Here is a 14,897-nt window from a genome sequence, read left to right as displayed (position 1 = left end):
AAGACTCAGTAATTCAAAGGAAGTATTTTCAGCCACTTTGCCAATCTACAGCTAACTGCTGCAACTGACGACACAGAAAGGACAAGTTCTCACAATATCCAAATATGCACAGATCTTATGTTGCTTGGGTTTGAAAGTTTGCCCAAAGAGTATACTTGTCACCACAAATGCTTTCTGACCTGTAATGCGATTCTAGCACTTTATGCCTTTGTGCCATAAAGTGCACTATATTAAAGCCAATTATTTTAAATAAAAGCCTTAGGTATTTTACAAAAGAAGAAAATTTTACAAAGGGGAGGCGACGGCCTAGTGGTGTTATTGCTGGACTGTTAATCCAGAGACCCAGACAAAATTCTGGGAACCCAGGTTCGAATCCTGCCATGGCAGATGGGGGAATTCGAATTTAAAAAATATCCGGAATTAAGAATCTAATGATGACCGAGAATCCATTGCCGAAAAACCCATCTGGTTCACTAATGTCCTCAGAAGGAAACTGCCATCCTTACCTGCTCTGGCCTGCATGTGACTCCAGACCCACAGCAATGTGGTTGACTCTTAACTGCCCTCTGGGCAATTGGGGATAGCTAGTGACGCCCTCATCCTGTGAATGAATAAAGTAAAAAAAGGTACTAGAAATCTGAAGCAAAAATATGTTAGAAACACAACCACAACCTCTATTTAAATAGCACTTTATGTATCCTAGGGTGTAAAATAAAATTCCAATTCCAGTCACTAGAGAATTTCAGTTGGTAGATTGCTGGATAACACCAGGTTAATTGCATATGAAATATACTATATTACTGTACTGTATAACAATACAAACAATTTAGGAACAGAAATGAGGCTGAGTTTTTAGGTTATCTATTGTGGATTAGAGACACGTAAATTGGTGAGAGAATTGGGTAAGGAAATTTAGATTTCCTTGTACATAAATCTGTAAAACATAAGTGTATAAATAAAGAAGTATTGTAACCTAAAAGGTTTATGTAATACGAGAGTGAGCGAGTGATTCTTTCATGCAACAAGGTTTTGGGAATACCCTGTACGAAAGACAACATTCAGTTTTCGGCACTGAACATCAGGATAGATATATAGGGTTGCAAGATGTCCTGTGCTAATTAACTAGAATTTCACTCGGGTTTAAAATGTTACGTGTTGAAAATTTGTGGCATATATTTATATTTTATTCCCTTAAATTTAGAAGTTGGAGGGGTAATATTAGATGGATTAATTAAGTGAAAAATTATTTCCATTGGTTGGAAAATTTGGAACCAAGGAAATAATCTTCAAATTAAAGCCAAGCCATTTAGGAACTTATGAAGCACTTCTTGCATAGGAAGGGTATCAAAAATCTGGAAACTGCTCCTTCACAAGCCTGTTTATATTTGTGTTTTTTTAAAAAAGTTCAAGCATAAGATTGGTAGATGTTTGTTAGACAAGAGTATTGAATGTGGATTGGATAAATCATGCTCTGATTGAATGGCGGTACAGTCTCAACTGAATATCGTTCTTTTGATTTTTTTATCCCAATTTTTAATGCAATTAGTCAACATCTGTATTTCATTATAGTTTCTGCACCAGTTGTGCCTGAGCTAAGTAGTGACATCGACACTAGCAATTTTGATGATCTGGAAGAAGATAAGGGCGAGGAAGAAACATTTCCTGTACCAAAGGCCTTTGTTGGCAATCAGTTACCTTTCGTAGGCTTCACATATTACAGAGACTATCAGTAAGTATAATAAGGTTGAAATACAAGCATCTTGCGTTAAGGAAGATGCAAAGCTCTCTGAATGCAACATGTACTTCATTAATAAAGGGACATAAATTTATAAAATCAACAATAATACCTGAATGAACAACTACTCATTTTCACTGATAAACCACCACCTAAGTTTTCCATATTTCTTCTACTCTGCTTTGTGTGCCTACAGTATCGTGTTAACCTCACCTACAACATAATTTCTCATACTTAGCTGCACCTTGACTTTTTCATCTTGTAACCTTTTCATCTCTGGACTATCAACAATTGACTTGACAGTATTTGCTTCATTTTAGAGTCGACCTCTATCTCTGGATAAACATTTTCTGCCATACCCCTTGCTTGCACCTGTCGTGACATTACTACTGTTAATGTTTTCTGCTATTAGCCTACCGTTGTGCCCTTGCCTTATTGCTATTCAACCCCACGTCTTGAGAGATATAATCTCCATTTTGGACAAAGATCCTAAAGGCTTCCAATTTGAGTGCACCTGCTGTTAATTTACTGCTCATCTCGGTCAAGTATTTCAAATATTCTCTCAACTTGCTCTTGGCCAAATCTTCCCAATGGTCTTCGATTATTCTAGAGTGTATATATAGGCAATTGACAGATCTTGATGAAAAATTATCCCCTCTAGCCCTGTTGCTCCAGATTGCCTTCTCGTTTCTAATACCAAGTAAAGAAAACTTGTGAATTGCTTTAATTTGGAGAATAAGATATATCCAAGTTCCTTCCCATTCCTGACTATTCTTCTGTCCTAATTCACCCCAGCTATAAAATGCTGCCATCTCAATCTCTCAATTGCCGGCCCATTTTGATACTGCCCAGTCAATGTGACCCAGCTTTGAAGTCATCCCATCTGGCTCCTAACCACTTAATTATGTTTTTTACGCTTTTACTAATAGATACCTACATTTTGCCCTCCAAGCTATGCATTTAATTTCATTTTTAGCGAAAGGGTATGAAGGACAAGATAAAGTAACTAGGGATGATGTATTTATTTCAACAGAGGAGTCAAAAATGGGGGACATAGATTTAAAGCAATTAGTACAAAAATTAGCAGGGACACCAGGAAAAACATTTAACCCAGAGGAATGAACTTCCTGGAAAGGTGGTAAAGGCAGAAACTGTGACCACTTCTTTAAGAAAATGTTGAATTCAAAACTTCTGGAAGAGCCATGATCTGCTCGGCTCTGTCCTAATGCAGGAAGCTGGAATTAGATTGGTGGTTTTTCACTGATTGGCAAATCCAGGGTGGGCTAAATGACCATGTAGTGTGTCATGATTTTTAAAAATTTCTATGGTTCTGTTTTTTTCAATCCAGTTTCTGCTTTGTTTATAGCACCAAGTCTACTTGGTCAGAAAGTCATGTACAATATTATCTATGGTTACATGATGGCATGTTCTTTCAACAACACGGTGATTGTAGTGTTTTTTTCGCATTCATCTCCAATTTCAACTCCATAGGATTGTTCTGCTAGTTTCAACCTGGAGTTGAACCAGTGTAGCCAAGATAATCCCATTGTTAATTTCTGTTTCTGCCCTTATGTCACAACTCATTTGCCTTTATCTTATCTTAGATTTTCTGTCCTCCCCAGAGCAGACATTTTGCATGAACCAGTATTCCATTTCTTCAAATCTGAGATCTAAACCTCAAGTTGCTAGTCTCCAACAACATTTTATGCATCTTTGTGGTTGCCTTCACCTGGCCCGTTCGACTGTTGGCATCCTTAACCATACTTTAATCATGTGGTAAATTTATTTCTCTCACAGTGTTAAGATGTCGAACGTTTTCAAGCTTAGGCTATTCTTATTCCACGTGTTTCCTTGACCCAATATTCCAACCTCACTAATGCCCCCAGTACCCCCATTCATTGTATTTAGAATCTCAACTAAACACTTTCATAGCATCACCCCATTCTACTTGCACAACATTTTCCAAAATTAACTGCCCTGTTTTTGTTCTGTTCACCTCTGACTATGGTCTTTTCTGTATTCCCTACTTATTCCTTTAAATCAGGAAACTTACTCTTGCACTGCTGTACCTTTACTTGCTTCAGCTTCTTTGAATATAGAATTTGAGCCACACGGTGCCTGTTTTTCAGGCATAACTTTGAGGCAGAGAAGAAGCAGTTTTGCTATGTTATGTCTTGCTTTCGAATCATAACTGTTACCATGTTAAATGTTAGCATACCTTTTACCATGTTTGACTGGGCAGTTTTAAAGTGTCCTTGGTGGCTACCTAAAATAGGCCTTGGCTGCTTGGATGTGTTAGAGGGGTCTAGCACTCATCTCAGGCTCCCCTCCAAGTTGGACTGAATTGTTCATACTACAGCTTTCCTACATTGTACATGGCCTAAAAAATATCTGCCAACATAGTGTGCTGTGGAGTGCAACAGTGAGACAAGCTCGTCAATTGATTTCTTTAAATGCATACAAAAGTTTGCTTCTTGGATCTTTCTGCTTCTCCTATTCATTTTAAAAACTTAATCAAAACCCATCTCTTAAAACAAGTTTAAGTTACCATCCCACATTCTTATACTGTGCTCAACTCCTTGGGATTTTTTTTTATATTGAGTTTTTACATTTGCAAGTCTTTTTTGTGTTTCCTTGTGTTAGGTGGCTAGTTGCACATTTTCTCATACTACTTTAAATAGCCTATGCTTTCTTGCATTTTTATATTCTATTTGTATTTTCTCATGCGTTCTGTCAAAGGCATTTTAAGACTGTATAAACCAAAATAAGTGCTATTAAGTTAACTTCAGACAAATTCAAGGTCTCTTTAAAAATGTTATAGCCTATAGTTGCTTTGTATTAAGAACGACCGGTTTGATTTGACTTCCAGCATTCACTGTTTCCATGTGCCAATTTCTTGAAATGCTTACATAAATTCTTCAGTATTTTCATTATTTTTATAGGAACTCATCTGGTACTTCTAGACCAGCCAGTGACTGTAGAGAGAATTCCACTGTAGACAATAGTCAAGTAAGGATCTTATGTTGTTGCTTTTGGGTGATAATATTTGAATACTGTATAAAACAAAAAAAGTTATGATTGTTCACGTCACTATCCTAATTATGTTGCACTCTGCAATCTAGAAAAAAACTATTTTTGTATAAATTATTTGTCAAAACATGAGTTCTTGTCTCAAGCCAGTTTTTATGAAATAATAATCTGTGTTTTTGGAACGGTGTGAAAGGAACAGAATGAGAAAAACACCATCACTAACATTCATCTCAGGATTTTCTTTTAGGTGGCTTTACAGACTTTGCAAAGCTGAAGTAGAGTGCAAGTTAGGTTTATGGTATTTAAAAAGGAAGGTGTACAATAAAAGTAATGAATAATGTAGAACTTGTGGTAAGGATGTGAAATGGAGATTAGCAGGATGAAAGTGAATGTTATAAAGGCTTATAACATTATAAAGGTTATAAGGGACACAGGTAGGGTAGATAGGAAGAAACGTTTCCCCTTGGTGGAGGGATTGATGACCAGGGGCATAGATTTATGGTAAGGGGCAGAAGTTTAGAGGGGATGTAAGGAAAAACCTTTTTACCCAGAGCTCACTGCCTGTGATGTGGAAGAGGCAGAAACATCATAAGATGTATTTAGATATGCAGTTATGATGCCAAGCCATACATGGGCAAAGGCTCAGTGCTAAAAAATGGGGTGACCAGTGCGGACTCTGTGTGCCGAAGGGCTTTTTTCTATCCTGTAGATATGACTGTAAAGGCTGATAAGTAAATAAAAACAAACATTGTGTCTTTGGAAGAATAAAATAATGAGTGCAGATGTAACTGCTTCGGAATGAAAGGGGTGATTTAGCTCTGCAGAACAGAAGTAGAAAAAGCTATTTGATTACAGTGAGCTCATGGTTATTATTAATGGTATCATGAGATTGGAATGAGCTGATAAATGGTTTACCCCAGGAACTGGTGCTGGAAATGGTTTTGTTGTTGACGCATGATTTGGTTTTGAGCACAGGGAGCACAATATCAAAATGTATTGGTGATGCAAAATAAGGGTGTTTTGCAAATGCAATCAGAATGGTAAACGAGTTAAGGAGCACGTAACAGGTTAGGGGAGTTACCGGACTAGTGGAAGATGTAATTAAGTGTGGGTAGGTGTGAAGTGATACATTTTTTATGAAAACATGTATATTGAAGAAATCTTGAAGTTCAAATGATAGTTCTCTACAGGTATGAGTGCAAGTTGATTTTTTAAAAATCATTTGGAGTTTTAGAGTAATGGCTTGAAGTACAAGAGTAAAGTATTATGATGAGTTTGTTCAATTTTGGGTACCCCATTTAAAAAAAAGTGCCCCTTTTTAAAGTCAAAGGGAGCATATAGCCCAAGTTTAATGCCCAGGGATAAGAAAATGTAATTATAAGAAAGAAATTACTATTTCTGCTGGTATCCATGATGTGGAGTGCTGGGGTAGACAAAGTCAGAAGTTACGCGTTACAAAGTTACAGTCCAACATGTTTATTTGAACTCACAAGCCGTCGACGCGCTGTTCCTCATCAGGTGGTCTTCATCAAACAAAGGAGCAGCACTTTGACAGCTTGTGATTTCAAATAGACCTTTTGGACTATAACCTGGTGTCATATGATTTCTGACTCTTTCTACTGGAGCAGAGAAAAAAAGATGTATTTTTATAAAAGGATGCTTGTATATTTAAGGACTTTACAAGTTGTGTAAAGAAATTTAAAAAAACACTTTGATTTTGTTTATTGCTTTTAAGACCCTGAGACATCTCAAAGCATTTTACAGCCAATGTACTTTTGAGCTTAGTCACAGTTTTAATGTGGGAGATGTGCCAATCGATCTGCAATCAACGAACTCTCACTAACAGTTTTGTGATAATGACCAGATACTGTTTTTGTAATGTCGATTGAGTGATAAATATTAGCCAGGACACCAAGAGTATTTCCCTCTACTTATTTTTGTTGTAGTTGTTTTACATTTCACCCAGAGAGGCAGATTGGGACTGAGGTTATGTCTAATCCAAACAATAGCACTTCGTATAGCTCTGCTGTAGAGTGCCAATTTTAATTTATGCTCAACCTCAGAGTGAGACTTGAATTTCATAAACAGTTATGAAGGTGTCAACTGAAACAAGTGAAATTTCTTCCAGACAAGAATTGGTTCAGCAAGTTTATCTACTATCTACTGAGTTCCTGAGCTATATATACCAATATATTCTATTTTTAATTCAGCCTGTAGTTGTTTTCATCCAAACACGAGTGAGACCCACTAAAATTATTACATTGATCCTAGTTTAGGGAGGAGAAGAATTGTCCAGGGTTTCTGCTGATCATCACTATCTGGTAACCCCTGCTGCACGTGCATAGATATCAGATGGCAAACCTATCAAATGTGACAGTTATATGAGGAAGTGCTGTATACGGATGGATAAAACCCTTGTTGCTTCATCTAAATAATGTACTGAAAGCAACCTCACAGGAATCATTTGAGTGGCAGTTCATGGAGGGTTTATGGCCCTCTATCAAAGGATGACTTCACTCACTTGTACTTGGATGTGCATTTTCATGTTAAAACTAAATTTGTGATTCAGTCCTAAACTATTCGCCACAAATTATGGACAGCTTATAAAGAATATTCAACCCATACCATGTTTATGCCGATTGTAACTGTAAAAACTACTTTACCTTGAAGGAATCTCTGTAAACATTTTTTATCTAAATTAATTTGAATTTAACTACATTACTTGAAATCTTCAAATTCTGTCTGTTGTAAGTAAACTGTATTGTGAAATTGCCTTAAAGTTACAAAACTGTTGTTCAGTATTTTTGTGATTTAATGCTAGTGGCACGAACTGACAGAATTGCAAGTCACAAATTGTTTATGATGTAGAGGTGCCAGTGTTGGACTGGGGTGGACAAAGTCAGTAGTCACATGACACCAGATTATAGCCCAACAGGTTTATTTGAAATCGGAGATAGTAGGAACTGCAGATGCTGGAGAATCTGAGATAACAAGGTGTAGAGCTGGATGAACACAGCAGGCCAAGCAGCATCAGAGGAGCAGGAAGGCTGACGTTTCGGCATAGCCCCTTCATCAGATGACAAAGGGGCTATGTTCCAAAAGCTTGAAATTTCAAATAAACCTATTAGACTATAACCTGGTGTCGTGTGACTTCTGCCAAATTATTTAAATTAACAGTCGTATGCATAAAAACAAATTAAAATTGTGCACATAAATATGCTCCATACATTACATGCTCTATATATCATATGCTCCATAAAAATGCATCTCTGAAGCATGATACTCAACAACATTAATAATGGAAAAACAGCATTATTGAGAATATATTATAAAAATTACAATTATTTTTTCAAGCTAGTTAGTTAATTCTTATCTATGTAATCTAATCACTTTAGAGGAGGTGACTTGATCATTCACTGCATTTGTTACAAGAACATTGCCAAAATGCCGTCTTGCTCAATTTGTAGTGCTTTCCAAGATCAACCTTGATCTCTATGAATGGCAGCATGGGTTTAAAGGTCTGAATGGCCTACTCCTGGCCCTGTATCTTATAAGACCATAAGAAGTAGGAACAGGAGTAAACCATTCGGCCCTCAAACCTGCTCTGCCATTCAATAGTATCATAATCCGACATTCGTCATGTACACTTTCCTGTGTTTTCTCCATAACCCTCGGTTCCTTTATTGATCAGGAATCTATCTATCTATCTCAGCCTTAACTATACTCAAGATCTCTGCCCCCACTGCTATTTGTGACAAGGAGTTTCAAAACCACACAACCCTCTTAAAAATAAATTCCTTCTCACCTCAGTCTCAAATTGGCTTCCTTTATTCTGAGACTATGCCCTCTGGTCCTAGATTGTTCCTTAATTGATTTCAACAACAGATGTTGGGCAAATTGGCCTATAGTTCCCTCCTTTATTTCCTCCCTCACTTTTTGAATAGGAGTGTCACATTGGCAGTTTCCAATCTTCCTGTACTTCTCCAAAATCCAAGGACTTTTGGAAAATTACAACCAATGCATCCACTATCTCTGTAGCTACTTATTTTTAGATGCACGGATGCAAGCCATCAAGGCCAGGGATCTTATCTGTAATTAGCCACATTAGTTTGTCTAATACTTACCTCTCTAGCAATGGTGATAGTACTTAATTTCTTCCCTGTATTCTTTAGTGTTAATGGAGTATTCAAACTATCTTCCTCCATAAAGACTGCATCAAAATATCTGTTTAACTCCTCTTCCATTTCATCGTTCCACAGATTCATTTTCTAAGGGGCCTATGTTTGCTTTGACCTTTCTTTTCCTTTTTAAACAATTAAAAAAGCTCTTATTATCAACCTTTTATATTCTCGCTACTTTGCCCTATAGTTTATTTTCTCTATCTTTATCATCTTTTTAGTCCTATTTTGCTGCATTCAGAATTTGTCCCAGTATTCAGGCTATCACTGACTTTGGCCTACGTAAATGCTTATTCTTTCAATTTAATACTCTTTCTAACTTCCTTGCTTAGCCATGGTTGGTTTATCCCTCTCTTAAAATTTTCTGTTTACTGGGATGTAGCTTTGCTGGGAGTCATGAATTCCCTCCTTAATTGTCTTTCCTGCTAATCTGCCTGTCCAGTCCACTTTTAATAACTATCTTGATTTCATTGTAATTCCCTTTATTTAAGTTAAACACAGTTATTTTTGGCCCAAGTTTCTCACAATCAGATTAAATATTAAATGTTATCATATTATGATCACTGCTTCCAAGGGAATCTTTTACCCTGAACCTGCCTCATTAACTCATTACCACATCCAGGATAGCCTGTTCCCTCACTGGTTCCACAACTTATTACTCTCGGAAACTATCCTTAATGCACTCTATGAATTCATTATCATGAGCTATCCTTTCCAACTTGATTGACTGAGTCAACATGAAGATTAAAGTCGCCCATAATTATTGCTCCTTTTTTTTTACATGAACTTGTTGATTTGTACCCTTTCCTACAGCGTGGCTACTGCTTGGGGGTTCCCACCATTCCTACCTATGTCGTCTTTCTCTTGCTCATACTTACGTCCACCCACATGAACTTGAATTCATCTGAACCTAGATCTTCTCTCATAACTGTCCTCATTTCATCTCCTCCCCATTTCATGCTACCTCACCAGCTTTTCCTTCCCTCCTACCTTTCCAAAAGGTCAAATATTCCTAAGTTTCTAATTCTGATCTCTTTCTAACCATTTTTCCATAATGACTAAAAGATCATATTTGTTCACCTTGATTTGTGCTTTCAGTTCATCTACCTTATTCCAAATGCTTTGTGCATCAAGATACAAAAGCTTTAGGCTTGCCTTTTTGTCAAATTCCTGACCTTTCCTTATTTCTCTTTCTCTTGTCATCCTGCTTAGGTTCCCAACCCCTGCAATTCTAGTTTATACCCATTTCAACCACATTAGCAAATATTTGAGACCATTTCAATCCTGTCTATGTGTAACCTGCCCAATTTGTATTGGTCCCACCTCCCTCAGAGGTCCCAATGGCCAAGGAATCTGAAACCCTCCCCCTTGCACCATCTTACCAGCCACGTATTCAACTGTGTTATCCTGCCATCTCTACTCTGTAGCACTGGTAGTAATCCCAAGATTGCTACCTTTGAAGTCTTGCTTTTCAACTTGCTTCCTAACTTCCTACATTCAGCTTTTAGTTTGGCCTTCCTTCTTTTTAAAGCTATGTCATTGGTACCGATGTGTACCACAACCACTGGCTGTTCTCCAACCCTTGCTAGAATCTTCTATAGCCGCTTTAAGGCATCCTTGTCCCTAGCATTAGGTAGACCGCATACCATCCTGGAGACTTGTTTGCAGCCACAGAAATGCCTATCTGTTTCCCTTACAATTGAATTCTTTATAACATCTGCATTCCTACACTTTCGCTTTGTATCCCATGAGGCAGAGCCAACCGTTGTGCAACAAACTTGGCTGTTACTTGTTTCCCCTGAGAGGCTATTCCCCCCAGCAGTATCGAAATGATATCTGTTTTGCAGGGGAGTAGCCACAGGAGTTCCTGCATTACCTGCCTAATCCTGTTACTCTCCCTGGTGGTCAGCCATTCCCTTTCTGCCTGTGGAGCCTTAACTTGCAGTGTGACTACCTCTCTGTATGTGCTATCCATGATACATTCAACTTCGCTGATGCTCCCCAGTGACCCCAGCTGTCACTGCAGCTTCAAAACCTGGACTTCCAGGACCTCAACTGGAGACACTTTCTGCATATATTCTGGCCCCGGTTTCCACATAGATCAGGAGGAGTAGACCATAGTTATGAGCTCTCCTACTTATCCCTTTGGATTGAACTTTAAAGGTCTCTTAAAGATCAAATAATATCAATTAGTTTTGGGTTGTTCTTCTTTTGACCTTTTGAAAACAGAACATAACCCTTAAAAACAATAAACCACAAAATTAAGACTTTACAAACTACAAGCAATGTTAGTAGTACAAATGCCCACCGTCTGAACTCACCCAATCAGCAGTTTCCACTTGCCCAGTGACACCTTTGAAATCTGGTGTAACCTTAGAGCTCTGCCACTGGATGGGGGTGCTCCTTTGAAAGTGTTACCACAACTCTACTTGGCAAATTTGCTCTCTCTCTACCCTCTGGCACTCAGTACTATGTGTTCCTTAAGATCACTGTTTCCCCTTATGCCCCAAATTCACTAACACCTCTTCTACTAAAAAGCAGAAATATACATTAATGAAAGAAAAGGAGGGCCTGATCACCACCTCCCTGTTTAACCAATCTCCAGTTTCACTATGAAGCAACAAAGCCGCGCTGCAGTGCAGACAATGCAGCGCTGAACAAGGTCCCCCATTATGGCCCCTAATTCAAAGACTCCTGAAACTGAATTAAACTGGGTTTTTAATAAACCAGCTTCAACTGTGTACCCGTAAAGTCTTTCAGTTCTTTATTCCTGAATGATTGTGTTGTAAAGTTAAGATAACCCATAAAGTAGGTTGTTACGCTAATTAAGAGTCATAGAATCATACAGTAGGAAACAGATCCTTTATCCAAACTTGTCTATGCAACCAGGTTTCTTGAACTAAACTAGCCCCATTTGCCTGAATTTGGCCCATATCCCTCTAAACCTTTCCTATTCATATACCTGTCCAAATATCTTTCAATGTTGTAATTGTACTCGCCTCTAACACTTCTTCTGGTGACTCGTTCGAAATACCTACCACCTTCTGCGTGAAAAATTTGCCCCTCTGGTCCCTTTGAAATTTTTGTCCCTCTTGCCTTAAGCCTATACCATTTAGTTTTGGACTCCCCCCTCCCCCCCCACCTAGGGAAAAAGCCTTGGCTATTCACTTTATTTGTGTCCCTCGTGATTTTATAAACCTCTATAAGGTCACCCCTTGGCCTCCTACGCTTCAGGGAAAAATGTCCCAGCCTATCCAGCCTCTCCTTATAACTCAAACCCTCCAGTTTTGGTAACATCTTTGTTAATCTCGTTTTTGCACACTTTCCAGTTTAATAGCACGCTTCCTATCGCATGGCGACCAGAATTGCATGCTGTACTCCAAATGTGGCCTTACCAATGTCTTGTACAGCCATAACATGACGTCCCAACTCCTGTATTCAGTGCTCTTATCAATGAAGGCAAGCATGCCAAAAGCCGCCTTCACCACCCTGTCAGCCTGTGATACCACATAGTAACTATGTACCTACACCACTCTCTGTTTGACAACACTCCCCAGGGCCCTATCATTAACTGTGTAAGTCTTGCTGTGGTTCGTCTTACCAAAATTCAACACCTTGTGTTTATCTAAATTAAACTCCATCTGTTGTTCATCAGCCCACTGGCCCAGTTGATCAAGATCCCATTGTACTCTTAGATAACCTTCTTCACTGTCACTATGCCATCAATTTTGGTGTCATCTGCAAACTTACTAATGTCAGATGAATCCTTTATATATAAAAGGCAATCTATTTGAGAAAGCTTTGTACAGTACCTCATTATTGGTAACTACTGTAGTATTTATTTACAGCAATAAATTTTAGTGTGTCACATGCGATGTATTTTTCTTTTTTTCAGCTTGATATTCATTCTTGGATGTATTGAAAATCACAGCCTAACTAATGGGTACTTCACCTTATCTATCTTGTTTTTAAGGTTGAAAATTTAAAAAAGACTGTTTATGAACTTGAAGAGAAATTACATAGTGAAATAAAACTAAAGGATGAATTGGAACAAAAATGCAGGTAAGGCACCATCTCAAACTGTCCTTTCATTAGTCCATTGGAGCCCCCAATAATTTATTTAACTCTGCTTTTGGTTTGCAGCTCAAAACTTATACTAATAACAGAGATGCACATCATTTCTGAAACTACATTATGGTTAAGGGTGCTCTTGCAGGTAGTGGGCACAAATGTGCATGTTATGCTTTCCGTTTATTACAATGTCAATGGTTTTGTTTTTAGGTCAGCAAACACAAAGTTAGAAAAAATAACAAAGGAACTGGATGATGAGGTAATTTGTCTTGTATTCGTATTTGTTTACAATTTGTTCTAATTCCTATACAAGCATTGTTATTATGTTTACACAAGAACATAACATTTAAGTATTGTTGAAAAAAACAGACATTTTGTCCAAGCTTTCCATGTTGCACCCATCAGAACAATTCACAAGAAATACCAAAATCTTGAAACAAACACAGTGAATGAACATGTTCTTTCTGTCTGCAAATAATAGTGTCTTGTGAATTAAACTAATAAAATGGGTGCCAATCAATCTCTGGTTCATTTCTCCGGGCAATGCCTTGATCAGTTAGTCCACCTGCCAATTTAAAAGTTAAATAAAGCCTGAGAGTTGTCAGTCATCATTAACTGTACATTCTTTAAAGCAATGGCTCTACCAATAGGAATCTAATTGTCAACCAATTGGCTTGCCTATCTCATTAGCTAAGTATAAGTATTGTTTTCACTTGACTTTGCTGTTTCTTGCAAATTGTCCTGATGAGTGCAAGATGAAAAACTTCACAGAAGTGTGTCTTTTTTCAGCAGTACTAAAGCTTTGTGCTCCCAAATGACTGTCAACATAATATTCCAAGTTCATAAAATGTTAAAATATTTCTGTTTGTACGTTGAACATTTTAAAATGTTAGTTTGTGTTTCTGAAAAAGTGTATGAATTGTGAACAATTATCAGAAATTTTCACCAGTATGATACAATACTTATGGATCAAGATTTCTTTCTAATTTAAAACTATTGCATCCAAAATATGACAAAACTGAGGTTTAGAGATATTTGCTGGAGATTGGGTATGTTTCAGTAATGAACAATATATGAATTCTATTCCAGTTACAAAATATGTTGTATCAAAATTTGAAATTGAAACATTTTAAAATTCACATACTATAGTTTATCTGCATTTTGTTTAATGTAAAAGAAATTTTAAAAATTCATTGAGCATCACCAGTATCACATGAAACTGGCAAGTAGGTAAGTTTAGGTTTTTAGATTGATAAGGACTCACGTTGCTGAAATATCACAGCAAGTTTTTGAGTGCAGTATTTTTAGTGTAAACAGATTTATCAGAAATCTCGTAGTGAAGGACTCGCTCAGAAGTAGTAAAGTTGGAGGGAGAACAACTCCAGTCTCAAACCAGAGTCCTCAACTTAAAATAAGGTCAATCTGATATTTTCTTTTGTTTATAGAAAATGTTTCTCGATTGAGATTTTGTCTTTTTCTGCAGGTTAGTGCACAAAAATGTTTAGAGGTTAATGTGTCTCAGCTTGAAAAGGAAAAAATTATGCTACAGCACAAAATCAATGAATACCAAAGGAAAGTGGAGCAAGAGGCTGAAAAGAGACGGAACTTGGAAAATGAGGGTGAGTTCAGTGCGTTTTTTTTCTTCAAGTGTGAGGCTGGAGTTTCTCTAAATAGTTATTATGACATATGGGTAATGAATTGTAGGGAACTTGGTATTCTGGAAGAAAAGGTAAACAGGGTGGTCAGCTTTTTTAATAAAGGAGGATATCACTGTAGTGGTATGAAGTCATATAGGTGCAATAGATTATGATGTGGAAACAAGGAATATCAAGGGAAAGACATGAGAGGGAGCCCATCTGTAGGCCTCCAACAAGTTGCCTTGT

At 37.5% G+C, this 14,897-nt stretch overlaps 1 protein-coding gene across 1 annotated transcript in view; it reads left to right on the top strand.

The window, feature by feature from the left end:
- Positions 1–14,897, top strand: part of LOC109932883 (rho-associated protein kinase 1) — a 107,378-nt gene that overhangs the window by 8,756 nt on the left and 83,725 nt on the right. The window contains exons 2-6 of the mRNA XM_048596134.1: positions 1,570–1,729; positions 4,678–4,744; positions 12,917–13,005; positions 13,225–13,273; positions 14,498–14,633. Coding sequence (XP_048452091.1) covers positions 1,570–1,729; positions 4,678–4,744; positions 12,917–13,005; positions 13,225–13,273; positions 14,498–14,633 — 501 coding nt within the window. The remainder of the gene's footprint in view (positions 1–1,569; positions 1,730–4,677; positions 4,745–12,916; positions 13,006–13,224; positions 13,274–14,497; positions 14,634–14,897) is intronic.

Source organism: Rhincodon typus, chromosome 4 (genome assembly GCF_021869965.1).
Source record: "Rhincodon typus isolate 14 chromosome 4, sRhiTyp1.1, whole genome shotgun sequence".
Lineage (NCBI taxonomy): Eukaryota > Metazoa > Chordata > Chondrichthyes > Orectolobiformes > Rhincodontidae > Rhincodon > Rhincodon typus.
This window is presented reverse-complemented; position numbering and strand designations above follow the sequence as displayed.